General features: G+C 42.6%; 2 protein-coding genes across 2 annotated transcripts in view; both read right to left on the bottom strand.

Annotated features, from left to right (window-relative positions):
- LOC137893552 (F-actin-monooxygenase mical2b-like) overlaps positions 1 to 5,781 on the bottom strand; it is a 46,509-nt gene extending 40,728 nt beyond the window's left edge. The window contains exon 1 of the mRNA XM_068738962.1: positions 5,671 to 5,781. The gene's annotated coding sequence lies outside the window, so the exon portion shown is untranslated. The remainder of the gene's footprint in view (positions 1 to 5,670) is intronic.
- Positions 5,782 to 10,561: 4,780 nt separating this feature from the next.
- On the bottom strand, positions 10,562 to 17,586 carry dkk3b (dickkopf WNT signaling pathway inhibitor 3b). The gene is made up of 7 exons (XM_068739808.1): positions 17,392 to 17,586; positions 15,813 to 15,902; positions 15,495 to 15,575; positions 13,663 to 13,755; positions 12,966 to 13,110; positions 10,923 to 11,073; positions 10,562 to 10,753 (listed from the first exon to the last, which is right to left on the bottom strand). The coding sequence occupies exons 1-7, from the start codon at positions 17,584 to 17,586 to the stop codon at positions 10,729 to 10,731; spliced, it is 780 nt and encodes a 259-aa protein (XP_068595909.1). The 3' UTR covers positions 10,562 to 10,728.
- Positions 17,587 to 18,986: the final 1,400 nt, after the last annotated feature.

Here is an 18,986-nt window from a genome sequence, read left to right as displayed (position 1 = left end):
TTGCGACGCTCTTTAAACGCTTCAAACATTAACTCCCCACCGTAGGCGCAGGATTCTCTACGTACCACTGAGATGAAGACGAAGAAGTGTCTCCGGGATCTCACCAGCTAGTCCACTGAGCGAAGCGGCACCAAAGACGCCTTTATTGGATTTACCGCGACACGCTGGGTTCGTTTATTCTCCTAAGGCTTCGTGATACAAAGGAAAGGGGCGTGTCTGACCTCTGACAAGACAAGTGTTATTCAAATGTTGTGTAACGTCAATTATCCTGACCCGACGGTTACACTGGTTGATTACTGACGTGTGCGTTTGTTTCCTGAACCTCAAACCAAATCAGCCTAATGAAATTTTGCATCACTTTTACGGAGCACGGACTCTAACCGTTAACGGGTCTTTCCTGTGACCACTGCCACTCTTTTCCCATTCCCACCAAACTCGACATAAAGTTGCAACAAATCCTGCTTGATATGCCCCGCTTTGCAGACGATAGCGGTGAAGGCGGCATCAAAGTTTCCCGCAGCGTGGAAGAAGTAGTTCTTTACAACTGGAGTGAAAGTTATCAGAGATCCAAACTTTATCAGACAGGAGCTTAGATCATGTCTGACGTGTTCCTGTCATGGTATTTTTTCTCATTTGTCAGTTGCATAATGAGGAGGGCAACGCTACTGTATTATATATATATATATATATATATTCATTTGTTTTGCTTACTTGCATGTTTCTTTTAATATCTTTAATATTAATGTCTTCCAATCTCAGAGATGAGACTCGGTTGGTTGGTGGTCAATTCACCGCTCGTCTTTCACTGGTTCAGTGAGTCAAGTGGAAGAACTTTAATTTGAAGGACTCAATACATTCTCATGTTTGAATCCATGTATTCATGTGTGTATTCATGTGTGAATCCATGTATTCATGTGTGTATTCATGCCTCTTAAAAGAGATTAGAGCAGCTTCTTGTCTAATAAACACCATGTTTTGTTTTTCTTGTAATGAAGCTTTAATTGGCAAGGAAGAGCTCGGAATGTAAACGCCTAACCCTCACACTATTAATGTCACACACTGCACAGGTTTAGGCAACACATTGGCAGTTTCATCAGGGGGGATATAAACTGGCCACAAGGGTTTTTTAGATTAAAAGTAATGCCTAGGGTTTCTAGATTGACACTTAAAGCCTGACTCTTTGAACTGAAGGGGGGATAATGAGCATTAATTAAAATCTACACAACAAACGGCTCGTCTGTTAATGTAAGCGGAACACACACCAATTAGGAAAGAAATGGCAATGCAAGATTTTTCATAGCAACAATTGCTATAGCTGTAAAATGGGATTGCTCTGAAATCATTTATAAAATAAAGTACCGGTAGCTCCCAAACTGGAACCAATGGATATTTGTTCAGTTTGAGAATATATTCATGAATTATCTTTCTCACCGTGACGCAGATGAGACGACGACACGGCACCAATGACATTAAACAGGAAATGTGACTAAAACTATTTGTAACATTGCCAAATTGGCCTCGGAGCACACAAAGGCCCCGCTACTCCGACTCCAAAATGTCCTGATGCAGACAATAAAAACAATCCCAGGAGAATGAGCGCAAACTCACAGAAAATCAAATGTACGTACGAATGTAAAATGTGTCAGCCAATCACCTGTAGAGTCCCTAGTCCTGTAGAGTCCCTAGTCCTTTAGAGTCCCCAAATTTTTTCTTTTTTTCATAAAGTTTTATTTCAAAACAAATAACAAATTGCAATCGTTAATTGTTTTTTAACAATTATATAACAATCGCCAGCAGGCAATATGCAAAAATAGAGTCCCCAAATCTAAATGGAACCATTAGAAAGCTGGTTCTCCATTTCATTTGGGATCTCGGAGGCAAAATGTTCTAAACTTTTGCTTTTGTTTAATCTAGCAAAAAGAAAAAACCCCGCTAAGCCACAAATTCAAAATGTTGGCTACACGTCTTGTAGACAGGACCATCAGGTGTCGACTGTTTGGATCACATGACTTGTGATTTCAATGTTACTCTTGGGTTTTGTACAATCGTGTGAATAAAATCCAGCTCTTTGGTTAATATAATACTGTGACTGTCGTATGGTGCCAGCTGAAAAACAAAAGCAGAGCTAAAGGAGGCTAAAATGCTCCAGGACTAAAGATTGTGTTAACACTTATAGGTCATATTTATTATTTTACTTACCAACAATATCATATTACATCTCCAATCAGGATTTTTTTTTTTTTTTTTTTTTTTACAGTCAAATTAAAGTTTTAAACTAACTGAAAACCAGAGTAAACTTAAAGCTTCCTTTAGGAACCCACGTAAATCCTACAGCTCAAATTCTGTTAAGAAACAGAGACATTTCTGATCAACTTGAGGCCTCTCATCTGACAGCAGCCCATCTGGTGTCACTCGGCCCTCCGGTGTATTTTTGTCTTGTGCCCCCCCCGCCGAGCTGATATGAGCAGTGACACCCCTTATAAATCGGCCACTCGCTCACTGCAGGAAGTGCCAAGTTGAACTCGCTTATTACGTTATGTAATCCATCCATCCGTTAGCAAGATAACTTAAAAAGCTTTGGACGGATCTTGATGACATTTTCAGGAACTGTTGGGAAGGTTACCAGGAACAGGTGAATAAATGTTGGTGATAATCCATTAGAGATCCTGGATTATTGATTGATTTAAAATTGTTGGTAACATTGCAGTCAATGGAGCTTCAAAATTTGTTCCTCAATATCTCGGTTGATTATTGACCAATGTTTACGGAATTTGACACGGTGATGAAGGGTGGGGGTCTCCATCTCTCCACCAAATTACATCCAGACCTGATCCAGAATGGAGGCAGGGAAAAATATCACATTTTAACAAAATCATATCTTTTAATGGAGTCAAAATGGAGTCACCAAAAATTACAGTCATAAAGGGGTCTGATATGAACTATCATGCAATATGTCTTCTGAATCTGATCCAGAATGAGGGCAGGAAAAAACATGACATTTTAACATTAAAAAAATCAATTTATAGAGTCAAAAATCAACTCTGATCCACTTTTACTTTTCATGGTTGATGTATAAACCATGGATGACTGACAGGCATAAAGCCAGCAGAGATAGGAGCGCCGCTTAATTCACAGCTTGCAATATAATAAAATATCAGGTAAAGCAAACAGGGGGGGGGGGGGGGGGGGCAGTGATGCAAGATACTTACAGAATTACATTTAAAATGTTTTACATAACATACATTTAATAATTGTCAGAAGTCAGAGACAAACTTTGATTTGCTTACAGAAATCACATGCACAAAGCGAGATAACGTTTTAAATCCGACATGCCATACATTTCTGTAACTCCGAGAGGAAAAGTTCAAAAGGGCACATGGTTTTATTCGGCGCTGGTGCAGAAAGCCCGTTTCGCTGCGACTGACCCGGGTCCTGAACATCTGACCCTTTCGACTTTCATACTGGTGGAGCTGCTTTTCATCAACACTCGTATCATAAGTACAAGCTTCTCGCAACCCATAATCCCAGCATATAAAGAAAATTCACCGAGCATAATATGCACTCCACATATTTGGAAATCAGGTGTTTGTTTGGGAAACAAATAGAATCCCAATGTTCATTCTGGAATAGCCTGAAGATTCAAGTCTGAATTCCAAGATGTTCTCCATTCGCTGACCTAAAAGCCAAGCTCAGTAGAGCAGACGCGTCTACATCTAGGGGGGGGTTCTAGGACGCTGTAGAGACGGCCGATGCCGTAAAGCACACTCAACCTACAGTGAAGCGTGGCGTCTCCGCAGCCGCTTGGCTTCCTCGGACACGAGATCCTGCAGCAGGAAGAGGGTCGGGGGGATTCCATCAAGCCATCAGGAAATCCTAGAAGAAAGGATCTCTCCATCCATGAGGAAGATGAGGCGTGGGAGCCAGAACGACAGTCCCGACCAGACCTCAAAGCCCACCCAGATGTTTCCAGGACCCGAGTAACGGGCTGAGATTCCTCCTCTGGAGTGCAGCCAGAAGCCGGTTCTGATTCATCAGCTCATGCTGCTGCAGCCAGTGAAGGTTTGTGTGGTGCGTTACATTAGCGGGGATTTTTATTTTATTTTATTTTATTTTACTGAGTTATTTGAATGCTTCTTCTGTCATTTTAGGTTTACTGCACTCGACTGTTAAATCAATCAATCAATCAAATCAATCAAATCTTTATTTGCAGACACAATGGTCCAATTAAAAAGCACACATAACATTTACAACATATACAACGTTTACATAGTAAACACAGTAATCCTATAATAACATCAGGTACCAATGACACCAAATACCTGAGTTAAACTTCACAGCACTTAGGCTTGGCTGAGTCAGTGTTCTGATGATGTCATTCCCTGAGTCATGCAGCCGACATATAAACCTGTATGACAGGTGCCTCAGCTGAGCATTAAGGGTGTTAACCCCGACACCACAGAACATCTCACTGGCGCTGGACCATCTTGGCTTCCTGAGAAGTATCCGCATGCAGTCATTGTATGCCACCCTCAACTTCTGCATGCTGGCCTGTTTGTACTTGATCCACAAGGGGGCAGTATAGAGTGGCGTACAAAAGGCCCTGAAGAGGGTGACTTTGACCGCTTCAGAGCAAAAACTAAATTTCTTCTTCAGCATGTTGGCCTGCGCATACAGCATCCACCGCTGTCTATACATGTCATCATCATCTCCCAGCTGGTCATTGATGATGTGGCCCAGATATTTAGTTCTTCTGCAGACAGACAGCACTTGCCCTGACAGATAAAATCTTGGGAAGTCCAAACCCTTATCCTCTCTCGTTCTACAAACCATTGTATTATACTTTACATCAAACCTGATACCATAGCCAGTGCATATGTCCAGGAGCTGCTGGAAGCCAGCACTGCTCGGTGACAATATGGCCAGGTCATCAGCATACATAAAGTGATTGATCAAGGTGTCACCAAGCATACAACCAGTATTACAGCTGTTGAGCTGCACAGAGAGATCATGCATGTAGAAGTTAAAAAGCACCGGCGAAAGGAGCCCACCCTGGCGGACACCGTTCCCCACAGCAAAAGGAGGTGAGACCACGTTACCCCACCTAACCTGCATAGTCTGATTCGCATACCAATATGCCAGGATTCTAAGAAGACAGTTTGGCACACCTCTCTCCCTCAGCTTCAGGAACAGCTTCCGATGGTTCACCCGGTCAAATGCCTTAGAGGCATCGATGAAACCCACCAATACAGAGGAGTCTTTAGCCTTATACATGTCAATCACTTCTTTCAGACCATAAATACACATGTCAGTACCATGCTTGGTACTGACATGTGATGTCAGTACCAAATGATGCAGTCAGCCTGCAAATGAAAGTATTAAACCTGACAGCAGAGGAAAACCTTTTTCTTTCTTTTTTTAGGAACCACTTGAGCCTCGTTTTGGTCTCGTCCACCTCACCTGTTGCATCTGGAGTGACGTCAGCGCGATAATGGCTCACCTGCTGCGTCCCATAACAAGGGACCTCAAATTACAGGGACAAAAAAAAACAACTTTCCCAGGCGGCGTGAGCTCCGCGTCACACATATTCCACTTCAAAGTAACATTCCCGATTAGCGCTCAGTCACGCGCCCGCACTTCAAAGAGGGGCGCACGCGTCTGTCAGCCACTCACTTGTACCGGAGAGTCCACGGAACCGCAGTCCCGCCGGTGTCTTCCCGGTTTAATGTGTCCAACTGTCCTCACAGGCCGGCGAACACACAAATGTCTCTCACATGATATCAGCCGCGCAGGTTGAAGTCAAGTTTACCAAGCTGAACAGTCTGAGGACTTCCTGTTACTTGCTTTTGAAAATAAAATCTAATTTACGACCAGCTCGACGGAAAGTGCGACTTGGTTAATTGGAATGATTAACTGTAACTATCTGTCGTGTTATTGGGCGTTGAATCTTTACGCCCAATAACACGACACCATCCACAGCATAACATTTGAGGGTCAGTCAGGCCATGTGTTTATGTTTCCAGTGCAAACTTTGCATTCAAAGAAAACGTTATGCGTGTTGCAGCAAGACATAATAGAAAAATGTGCTTTTGACATTTTTAATTCTCTACAAATCTGTTGATTCCATTTTTGAGGTCCGGTCTGAAAGGTGGTCCTCTTGCCTGGAGCTGTGTGATCCAAGACTCTGGGGGGTGGGGGGGGGGTCCCCTGGCTAATAAGTCAGTCACCCACAGGGGCGGAGGGCTGGGCCCGGGAAAATCAGGAAGGGCCAAATTCTTTCTTCTTCTTGCTCTTTCGACCCGGCCCGTCAGGAGTCGCCACAACAAACCAACGTTCTCCACTTCACCCTGTCCTTTGCATCGTCCTCCCCAACACCACCCACTCTCATGTCCTCCCTCACTACGTCCATGTATCTTCTCCTGGGTCGTCCTCTAGTCCTGTTCCCTGGCAGCTCCATCCTCAGCATCCTTCTACCGATATAGTCCCTGTCTCTCCTCTGGACATGTCCAAACCATCAAAGTCTGGTCTCTCTGAGCTTGTCTCCAAAACGTCTAACCTTCACTGTCCTTCTTATTTTCTCATTTCTAATCCAATCCAACCTGGTCACTCCCAAGGAGAACCTCAGCATCTTCATCTCCTCCACTTCTAGCTCCGCCTCCTGTCTTTTCCTCAGAGACACTGTCTCTAAGCCGCCCATCATGGCTGTCCTCACCACTGTCTTGTAGACCTTTCCTTTCATCCTCACTGACACTCTCCTATCACAGAGCACACCTGATACTTTCCTCCACTCGTTCCAGCCTGCCTGCACACGATTCTTCACCTCCTTTCCACATTCTCTCCATCACCCTGCACTGTTGACCCGAGGCACCTGAAGTCCTCCACCTTCTTTACGTCTGTATAACTGTACTGTGCTTTTCTATAATTGCTTTCTTTAATCCCTTTTCTATATATTTTGTCACACAAAAAGAGAACGGATTAACTGGATTTACATTCATTTAAATGCTAACCATTGTTTTTTGTTGCGGAGTCAAAGAATGGATTCAATTCACATACACACTCCACATTTAGCTGTTGAATCAACCTGTTAAATGTCTCTCTTAAGACTTGAACAGAAGAGGAATTGAACGAGAGCTTACATTTATAGTATGACTTTTCTTTATTTTACGTGTCGGCTATATTAAATTCTTAATATGAAATAAAACAAAAAGCCAAATGAAATGTTTAATGCAAATTATATTTAATTATATATATATATATATATAATCACTGGATGAGCCTCTGTCCACCGGTAGCTCCGCCCATGGTCACCCATCTTATTAAATATAAATAATAACAATAATTACATGTAACAAATACAAGCTAAATAAATAAAGGCTGAGCTAATTCTCTCCAGAGATGCAGGACACACCAGAAGCATTTAGCGGTAGCTTTTATGTGTTTATTCTGAAACAAGGAGATCCACTTCCTGTCTGGTGCTGCTCTGGCCTGCCTTCTGCTGGCTTGATGTATCTGAAATTTATATCAGCTCCTTCCGACAACAGCATCCAATAGGAACCCGACACTTACCGCTGGGTTGGTGTGAAGTCCTTCTGTCAAGTGCCATTTCATTTTCTGTCATTTGACAGACCACAGTAAGAGGGGAGTCACCTGCACCTTGCACTAAAAATAAGGAACAAACTATTAATGCTAGAGATTTATAATAAGGTTCATTTTGAGTTAAACCTGTTCAGATACAGTCAAAATGTCAAATTTAATCCTGAAACATTACGGATCTAGATCCACAAGGAAACCACCTTTACTCGGATGTCATTCTTGAATAACTGTCTAACTTATGAGGCGATTGTTGGGGGAGGCTATCAGGGTCAAACAGTCAAATTATGATGGTCATGCTGTGGACTGACATATTGAGAGTACTAAGAAGCCTTATTGGAGGTTTGCCCTCTATGCGTCGTCGAATTTTGTATTAAATGTAACCTTCTCAATATGTTTACTCCAAAAAAACAACAAATAAGACGGAAAAAAACATTTCTCGCAAGAGACTTTTCTTTTGGACTCTTTCGTGGAGCGTAAGCGATGCCACCGCGCCTCGTCACCACAACTAAAATGTGCTTTCTGAATGAAAATGAGAATTCATTCATATCAATATTTCAAAACTAACTTAAGTGAGGAAACTCTCATCTGTAATCTAAGTGAAAGAACACATAATAAATACAATAATGCATAATTCCAAATACATTTTTTGCATTACTTACTGCAGTATACGTTGTGGTTTGTATCTGCTGTACTTGTATGTTTGAAGGCGTACACATTTGATTTCACACTGATTTCCCTTTACTTGATCGACTCTCAGCATAAACTGTCATTTAGAGGTCCTGCTCTGCTCTCAAGTGGTGGACGTCCGCCATTACATCGCAGAAGAGCGCAGTGTCTTCTTTCTTCAAGGACTGGTGTGGATTGTCCAAAGGTACAGGCTGTGACGTACTGTGAGGCATCTGGTGAGGCATCTGGCGAGGCACAGACCTCAGCAAAATCAGACTTACAAACTTACAATCCGTTCAGAGTAGCTTATTTGATTGACAGCAGCTAACGGGTTATTTTAAAGATCTCGTATCAACATTCTTTACATACAATCTGTAGCACACAAAAATGCATAATAAAAAACAACAACATTATTATGGTCTTGCCTTTATATCACACTGCACCCTACCATGGGCCATGAAAGCTGCGTGCCTCACCGAGTGCCTCTTTTCATCCAAGAAACATGTTGCACATATAGTCGATGACAAAAAACAGCTCAACTATGACAGTTGAGTTCATATAGCTATAATAAATAGCGACATGCAGAGACAGAGCGATACAGTCTCACTGCATCAGCACAGTTAGCCCAGTGATTGTGCAATACGTGAGTAGGGATGGGAATCAAAAACCGGTTCTTGTTGAGAACTGATCCCAGTGTTTCAGTTCCTTGGAGTCATGTGTCCTTTATTGCAAACGGTTCTCTAATCGATTCCAGTGGGTGTGAATCACGCCGCTACGCTCGTTCACTCACCAGGCAGCCGGCAGAAAACATGGCGCCCAGGCAGCACAAATGTTCAACAATGTGGCTTTGTTTCACAAAAAAGGGTGACAGCAGGGTAACTTGCAGCACTTGCAAAGGGGACATAACATTTAAGCTAGCTATTTCTTATTTTTAATTCTACCTACAGTTAGACAATTTTTCAGAATTTACATTATGAAATTATCATGTCAAGTAAAATGGTCAAGTAAAATGAAAAGCAATCAGCGCCTCAGTGTCCCTCTATTGGGATTTACATCATAATAATGGCCTTACATTTATTTTATCTATATTTTTACGTTCCCTAACCATGACAAAAAAAACTGTCCTTAAAACCTAGTGACGCCCCTGATGATGAATATATTTATTAGATAGAATGTTAGAGTACAAGTACAGTCAAACAATAGTATGTATGACAGTACAAGTACATTTCAGAAAATCCCTTGTGGTCCTTTTTCCGTTGAAAGTTCTTAGTACATAAAGGACAATACCAATAAAAATAAATTACTCAATTGGTGCAAAATAACAATAAATTAAAAAGACATATAATATGTGGAAATGGAAAGCTTTTATTATCATTGTCATCACAGCAGTGCAACAAAGAAACAAGATCGATGAGTGAGCAGCGGCTGCAGTAATTAAAACGTGCTGCCAACAACTCTCTTCTTCGAGAAGGTGCAGAAATCGACTGGAGACATAACAGATCCGATATTCAGCCGAAATGAAGCTTTAGCTTAATCCAAATATACAACTTGTCCTCAGTTATTCCTCGTTTCGTGTGCCAAGCTGAAACTTCAGTCCCTCCAAGCCAGTAGTCAGTCCTGAGATCTGCCCAGGTCCTCGATTCAAGCCACCACACGGTCCCCCAAAGCACTGAAGAGCACTTTTAGATCCATGGTCAATTTATCCAGAACTTTGAAAGCTGCAGTCTTGGAGACTTTCCAGTCCACCAGGGCAACTGATGTGATCAATCGCACTAAGAGACCAGTTAATCAATTCCATGATTTAGTAGACCAGAGCTCAGCACGCAGCGGGTCCTGGAAAGCAGACAGACGAGACGAGACAAAGAATGCAAGTGGAGAGGAAAAACGTCTGCTCTCATCTAAGGCGATATCCCTGAACATGATGCTTTCTCAGACACATTGTACGTAAAATTTGTGTTTGCATAAACAATATGCACAGAAGCACATTTGAGATGAAGTATTATAACTCAAGCAAAATATTATATTTCAGCAGAAACTTTCAAGATCATTCTAAAACAACTAAAGATAGTTTTGTGGGGGAAAAAGCATGCTTTAGAAAAAAAGAAAAAAATCAGAGGGACTATAACTCCAGTGAAATATTTTCTCATCTCAAGTTAAAGTTTTCCAAAAACTTCATTTGTCTTGAATCTTTTGGAGAAAAACGTCTTAAAAATTGTTTGAAGCATGACACAACTTATTCCCATTGATGTTGTGATGACAAAAAAATAAAGAATACTGCAAAACTGCCTGTCTTGTTTCTCAGTCAGTACTAATGTAATGTTGAATACACATTGGTAGCAAGGCATAAATAGTGTGGTCCATTCCTGAAGCAACGCCCTATTCTTTTACGAGCTGATCAGATCAGGCTGTTTGTTGGTGAACGCTCAGGAAGAAAAGACATTCTGGTCAGGATTCCTGTTCTCTCCTCCAGCACTACGGTCCACAAACAGATCCACGCCTGTGTGAGGAAAAAAGTAGATGAATATGATGCCGTGCATTTATTCTCAGATTGTTTTCACTTTATTATCTGATATGTGTTACAAATTGGCATCAATAAGATTTAGCTTCAGTCTAAATACATTTAATTATTACACATGGCTTTATTGTAAATATATATTTGCTTTCACCCGTGAGGCTGGCACTGAAGGCCGTCAGCACAGGGACAATGGTCACGGGGTCCCTCCTGGTCCCAGGCCAACATGTCCATCAGTAGGTTGGGGTGGTTCCAACAGGACTCCCCCTTCTCTAGTTTGGGATTGCACACCGGAAACAGGAACTCTGGAGAAAGACGTCCAAAAACAAGCGGAAGTCCAAGATGGTCCTTATTTTGCTTACTGCAAACCCTGACTGCCCAGAAAACGATAATATGAAGCCAATATTTGCAGCACAGGTCTCATTCCCAGAAATTAGATTGTGTGCTGTTGATTAGATAAGATTGTGTTTTGGTATTATGGAAATATAAAAAGTTGTAAATAAAACCTCAAGTCAGAAAAAAAATAATGACACCAATTTTAACATTTACAGGAAATTAATTTTTTTCTTGCAGTGCTCCTTTAAGGTCAGCCGAAGACAACGGGGGTTTTCCCACAGATATTTCTATTTGGTTTCATCTTTATCTTCCTGAACGGTGTCTCGGGAGATATCTGAGCGGTAGGAGAAAAGTTATGGCACGTTTGACTGATCCAAAGTTTTAATTTTTACACTGTTTGTAACTGGGAAAATATGAAAACAAATGTCAATGTGGTCGATTTAGGGGTGCTGATCCTCATCCTGGCCACTTCACACTCAGCTGCAAACTGCTCTAATGCGAATTGGATGTCACTGTTCAACAAGGCCAGTAGGACCACGTCATTTTCAAAATGCAGAGACAGAATCCACTTAGCTCTTCCACCATCCTTGCAAGAGCTGGTCCAGTACTCCATGACCCGGGCGAAAACCACATTGTTCCTCCCGGATCTGAGGTTCAGCTAACAGCCGGACTCTCCTCAATAGTATCCCCCTTCTGTCGTATGTCCTTAGACCTTCAGCTCTTTTGCAGCAAGCCTTGGATATGTCAGCCAGTGTTTTGCGGAGCAGTTCCTGGGCCAGTGTGGCAAAAGGACATCAGGCGAGTGTGATGTGGTGTCTCCATGACAACCTTGTGGGGGCTACGATTCCAGACGAGGCACAGTACTCAGCGGCAGGCAGGTCCAGGGCCTCGATGGAGATACGCAGCGTCTTTATGGAGGCTCCCCATGTGGTTTCGGCTGAACGCCTGCAGTGCAGTACCCTCCTATAGTTGAAACACACTCTTTGGTCCCCCCCTTCTTAAAAAGGGGACCCGCCACCCCTGTCTGCCACTCTAGAGGCACTGTACCCATCATCCATTCAATGTTGCAGAGATGTGTCAACCAAGACAGCCCTAGAACACCCAAAGCCTGAAGATACCCTGGGGTGCTGTGCCACAACAGAGCTGTGTATCAGCTGCAATAGCATCCGCTTCAGTGATGAGTGGAGCCACCTTCAAGTCCTCCGGCTTTGTTTCCTCACTGGAATGTGTGTTGGTGGGATTTAGGAGATCCTCAAAATATCCCTTCCAACACCAGACTACTCCCCCAGTCCAGGTCAGCAGGCCCCCCATTCATCCCAAAAACGGTGACACAGGATTCGCTTTCTCCTCCATCGAACAGTTTGCCAGAGGGACCAAAAAACAATTCTCTTTCATGGTCTCACCAAGAGCTAGAGGAAGTGGCCGGGGAGAGGGAAGTCTGGGCTTCCCTGCTTAGGATGCTGCCCCCGCGACCCGGCCCCGGATAAGCGGTTGAAGATGGATGGATGGGTCTCACCAAACCTTTCCCACGACCGGATCTTTACTTCCTCGGCGGCTGAAGCTGCGCATCGAAGGCCTGCCAGTACTCATCAGCTGCCTCTCGACTCCCATGGGCCAACCATGCGCTGTAGAACTCCATCAACCTGACAGCATTCCTCACCTCTGGTGTCCACCAGCAGGTTCGGGGATCACGACCATGGCCAGCACCGGCAGTCTTATGCCCGCAACTCAAGCAGCCGCCTCGTCAAAGGCAGCACGGAACACGAACCATTCAGATTCTTTGTCCCCCGAGTTCGTACTAACTATATTATTTGTATTAACTATCTTTATTGTCTGAGAGAGTTTCTGTGTTGACGCTTACCCCGCTGAAAAGCACAACAGAGGTCGGACCTGCAGTCCATCTGACCCTGACAGATAGTTCCCTCTGATCCTCTGGTGGCATTGACTGTGCACTGGCCCCACACACACTTCTGAGTTGTGCAACACTGCTCATCTTTAGTGCAGGGCTACATGGGGACACACAAGCAGATATGAAAGACGCATTTGTAATATTTGTAGGAAAAGATACTGCTGGAGATATTGTTGCTATTAATTGAATAGTAACGCCTCAGCTAACATTTCTTGATGCTGAGGCACTTTATTGGGATAATACATCTTTACTCACAAAATAATAATGCCTAAAATATTTAATCAGGTTTTTACAAATAAAATTAGGTATATTTCAAAGGTTCATCATTTGAATACAATATTTTCCAATCATGCAGAGTCTTTGTGATTCATTTATCCTCATTGAATAATGAATGCAAAAATATATACACAAAACCATGTGGTTTTGAATACACCCACATATATTATTCAGAATGAGGATGATGCATTATGTGATTGAGCTTATCTTTCCCAACGAAGAAGAAACGTTTGTGTTTACAAAATAAATATGAGAAACATGCTTAAATTTGCTGTTGCAGAATTAGGCATTCAATCCTTTACTGAACTAAAAGGCGTAGAGCAGCTTTAAATAAAGAAGCAGACACAAAGGCCAGTAGCGACGGAATCCCCACCATATCTGTCGGTATGCAGGGGAGGCACTTGGACTTCTCAATCTCGTACAGACAGTATTTCAGGTGGCCACAATCCTCGTCCACCACACACTCCTGATGCGAGAGATAACAGGAACAAGGAACAGAGCAGTTCAGTATCTTACATGCTCTCATGTGAAATCAACATAAAAACAGAGCCAAGCCCCTGATTGAGCATCAAACGTTGATCAGACACCTGAGCAAGAGGCTGACAGCAAAATCCGTTCGTTACAAACAAAATATAAGTCATTTCATCAACGAAGGAAAAGCTGCAAGAGCTTTTATTACCGCCGATTATCTGTCATCTGCCACCAAGATGTACATTTTAAAAGCATCGGAGACTGCCTCAATAATTTGCCCTTGTTTTTCTTAATCTGTGATTCTTAATTATAATTTTAATGTTGTTTTAAATGTTTTTTGTATTTTGGCCAGCAAATGTGTTGTATTTTGCTGCCTCTTGGCCAGGAGTCCCAGTTTTTTAATCTCAATGACACGCTCCTGGTTAAATAAAATAAATAAATAAATAATGTTTCTAAACTGATTTTTGAATCCGTAAATGCAGTTTTCAATGTAAAAAAAAATGGTATTTCTTTCCTGGCCTCATTCTGGATCTGATCCAGAAGATATTTTGCATGATAGTGCATATCAGAACTCTTTATGACTATGCTTTTTGGTGAGTGAATTTAATGCATATTTTACAAGCTCCGGCCGGGTTCCTGACAAATTGACTGCAAATTTAAACAAAACTTTCAAAGTGATCCAGAATACAGGATCTCTTCTGGATCACCACAATAACTTAATCATCTGTTCCTGGCAAGAGTCACAACATTTCTTGAAAATGTCATCAAGATCCATCTGTAACTTTTCAAGTTATCTTGCTGATTGTCAAACAGGGAAACAAATAAACAGCAGCAAAAACAACAACCTCCTTGTCTGAGGTATTTAATGCATAGAAAACTAGTTAAGGTGGAATCACCAGAGGACTCCAGCTCCTAATGATGTTAATGCATCTTTGAAATATTTGCAGGGTAATTTCAGGTGCTGAGTCAGCCACTTTTACTGTGACTCCCTGAAGTGTGATTCAAGTGAAACGCAACGCAGAGGGAAACATTAAATTTCTCTTTCCACAGTTAGTCATTTCAGAGGAGCAGACCGTATCCTGAATAGCTTGCAGATCCCCCCCCCCCCCCCACCACCACCACCAACAGGCTCTATTAACTGCTTCCTGTGCAGCTGCCAGAAAAGTTCAAAACCACCATTTAAAGTAAATGGCAAAAGAGGCAGCACTGGCGACCTCAATCCAAGCTGGCCTCTTGTTGGTTGAAACTATGAAAAGTACATGGTAGCTTAGCCCGCGGGGATGATGTCATTCTTTCCAAACAAATTGAGAGCATAAAGTTTCAGTTTTATTGAAAAATCTGTGGAAAAGTGTAAATGGAGACATTTGGAAATCACTGCTCTCAGTACCTTTTTAGATCCAAAATAACTTCAAATGATCCACATAAAGGGTCAAAGCTTTTATCTGTGTTTTTGAAGCTTGTGCTATTGCTTTGAAAAAAAAAAGAAACATTTGTCCTGAAACTGGAGCAGTTGGATTTGTGACTTCCCGAAAGACAAACACATGTTTCCGGGAACGCGTGTCAAGCAGAGCTAGCGTGTTACATAAAATGCCTAAAGGGCCCCCTCTGATACAATCATGCTGTCGCATACACAGAGACCAAATCACCTCAAAACAGGGGAAGTACAAGAACGCTTTGAGCTTATACTGCTGATTATGCGCAAAGACCACGAGTAGGAACAGAAAAAAGACTCACATGCTCCAGATTGTTCCCTTGAGCAGGCGTATCCATGTGGGTGTGTGACAAGGCAGCGTCTCCTGCTGTGCTAATGGATTCCTATAAATGGCAAAATGTAAAGCTATTAAGTCAGATCTCAAACAAAACATAAATGATACTTTTTTATGATAGTATTTGATGTTTTCTTCTGTTTTATTGATATGAAAGAAAAGGAGAAAGTGGGAAATGACATGTAAAAAATAGAGAATAACTTTGTTACCCAGGTTGCCTTCCTCTGTTTACATGTTTTATTATAATGCCAAAAGTTGCCCCCTATCTCTTCAGCTCTCATTATGCCCCGCCTCCCGTCTTTGTTACCTTCTTCGTGCCGTTGACGGCGTTTGAACGCTGATCCAGTGATAATGATTTTTCAGTCTCAGTTGTTATCTGTTGAATTACACATGAAGATACACACAGGACTGATTAATACAGCTTGTATACACCCTTCAGAAAGCACAAACCTCCACCCAGATAACTGTAATATTTAATCCAAATTAGTTAGTGGAATCTTTGATAATCCTCCTAGGATTTTTTTTATTATTATTTGGGTTCTGTCTTTCCCTGCTACACCTGTAAAATGCAAAGGTAACCTTCTGATGATCTGGCACGATATAAATAAAATTGAATTGAATTGAATTGAAAAAACACATTATATCCTTGGTAGAGGTAATAATGTTTGTGGCCTTTTGTGCATACTCTAGATTCCATGCAGAGGTATGAAAGAGTGTCTCATGATGGGCATACTACGGACATTTTCTTGATATGCAGCCACCACTGGCATCCCCGCCAACGGAAGGGAAAAACACAAAGGTCCGACTATTGGAGAGGACACAGACTAGTATGTGCATGGCAAATAAACCAAACAAGCTGAACATTACCAAACATTACAAGAGGTTGCTTAGCGGCTTGCTCAATTTTCCTAATATGTATGAAAAAGGAAAAGGGTATCGTAGTAGTAGCAATGGTCTTAGTAATACTAGTAGCGGTACCAGACATTTTAGTTCAAGCTGAAGGAGGAGCAGTTGTCAGTGAAGGTGCTGTTTAGTGCCTGTTGATTCTAGGGTGAGATAAAGAGCATCAGACGGTTAAATATCCCTCCTGATGAAGTGGCAAGCAAGGAGCCCGTCTCTTCCTTCCACTGAGTGAATGTGGTAACACTGAAAGAATGCTGCTATTTGAAAATATAAATATTGAATTCTGTAATTATGATTAAATCCAAGACGCACAATGTAGACTGAAGCACATATCCCAGTTTTGTTGCTAAATTACAATATGTGTCTACTATTTGTGTTAAAAATACATGAAAACAGTAATACATTTTTGTTTGCAAATACTTTGTATGTGAATCTGCTGCCAGTGAATTGCTGTAAATGTACTGTTTATAGACAAATATTACCTATAGTGGTTAAGTCTGCTGCAAGTTTCCTTGTTTCACTGATCATCTCTGCCGAGGACGTTATGTTTTCGCCCGTGTAGGTTTATTTGTCTGTTAGCAAGATAACTCAAAACGTTAGGGATGGATCTTGATGACATGTTGGTGAATGTTTCCAGTGACAGATTATTACATTTTGGTGATGATCCAGAAGAGATCCTGGATTCTAGATCACTTAAAAATGTTCCTCAACATTGCAGTCAAGGGAGCTTCAAAATGTGTTCATCAATATCTCAGTTGATTTTTGACCGATGTTTATGGAATTTGACACAATCATGTAGGGTGGGGGCCTCTAGCGCCCCACCGAATTTGATCCGGATCGGATCCAGAATGAGGTCAAGAAAAAATATTTATGATACTGATAGCTGGCAGGTGAGTGGAGCTAGTCTCCCCACTGGATAAACGTCACAGCGCTTCTAGGAAAGAATAAAATATGACGCAGACCTGGTTCACAGCTTCTTCCAGTATATGCTGGGTGTCCTCCATCAACTCCTCCAATTCTCGGAACATGTCATTCAGACTGAGCGGATTCTGTTCCAGGACGTCCCGGAGGGTCGCCGAGTCGCTTCTCACCGCGCCCCCAGTCATCCAAATGAAGCACAAGCTCAGAGACACTGACAGCAGCGCAACGCCGGACATCTTCCTCTCTCGCTCCCTGCTCCTGGCTGTCTGCTCCTGGCTGTCTGCTCCGTCTACAGAGCAGCAGTGTGACGCAGCGAGGGCGCACAGCCTTCGCACAGCTGGCTGAGGTTTATTTGGAAATTCTGAGAGGTTGTGGTGGCGGTGGGTTTAAACTGGAAAGAATCTAGTCTCATTGTGTTTCAAAGGTTCAGATTGCAAATTCGTTAGGTCAGTGTCAAAACTTAAACGCACGGATGGTTATGATGAGGTTATGATGAGTGAATTAAAAGCACATTTTACAAGATATGATTTTTCAGAAGAAAAAATATCCAATATAAGTAAATCTAAACATCTGGATAAAAAAAGAATTATATACAGATGGGTCACTCTCAATTTGATCTAAATTAGACCAAGACCCATCTTCAGATTTATTTTCATAAAGATCTATCCACCAATTTTTCCATAACACTGTTAACAGACAGACAGACAGATGCCACTCACCTACCAGGTCTCGGACACTCGGACTATCAGCACCGGCTCCCCCCAGGGCTGTGTACTTTCCCCCTGGCTCTTCTCCCTGTACACCAACTGCTGCACCTCCAGCCATCAGTCCGTTAAACGGATTAAGTTTGCGGACGACACCACCCTCATCGGGCTCATCTCGGACGGTGATGAGTCTGCCGATAGGAGGGAGGTGGACCGGCTGGTGTCCTGGTGTAGCAGCAACAACCTGGAGCTGAACAGCCAGGAAACAGTGGAGATGATCGTGGACTTCAGGAAAGTCACAGCCCCACCGTCCCCACTCGCCCTCACAGACTCCCCTACCCCCATCGTCATCGTGGACTCTTTCCGCTTCCTGGGCACCACCATCACCCGGGACCTCAAGTGGGAGCCGACCATCAGCTCCCTCATCAAGAAGGCTCAGCAGAGGATGTTCTTCCTGCGGCAGCTGAGGAAACTCAAGCTGCCGATCCAGATGTTGGTGCAGTTCTACACTCCATCATTGAGTCCGTCCTCACCTCCTCCATCACCGTGTGGTACGCTGGCGCCACCACCAGGGACAGACACAGACTGCAGCGCATTGTACGTGCTGCGGAGAAGGTGATCGGCTGCAAGCGGCCATCCCTCCAGGACCTGTATGTCAGCCCAGCCTATAAGCAACCTAAGCAACCCTATTTTTCAATATGCAGGGAGTGATGTGCGCAGCGTGCATAAAAACTGCAACACCTACCGGTAATCTTGGCAGCTATCCTGTTTGGGTGATTGTTATAAAAAAAACATTTTTATAACAATCTAAATAAGTTTGTATAAGTTTGTATACTTATTTTAAAACCAATAAGTATACAAACAGTATATAAATATCACATAACAATTGCCAGGGGGTATCCTGTTTGGGTGATTGAAACCTGGCAACCTAC

Source organism: Brachionichthys hirsutus, chromosome 5 (genome assembly GCF_040956055.1).
Source record: "Brachionichthys hirsutus isolate HB-005 chromosome 5, CSIRO-AGI_Bhir_v1, whole genome shotgun sequence".
Lineage (NCBI taxonomy): Eukaryota > Metazoa > Chordata > Actinopteri > Lophiiformes > Brachionichthyidae > Brachionichthys > Brachionichthys hirsutus.
This window is presented reverse-complemented; position numbering and strand designations above follow the sequence as displayed.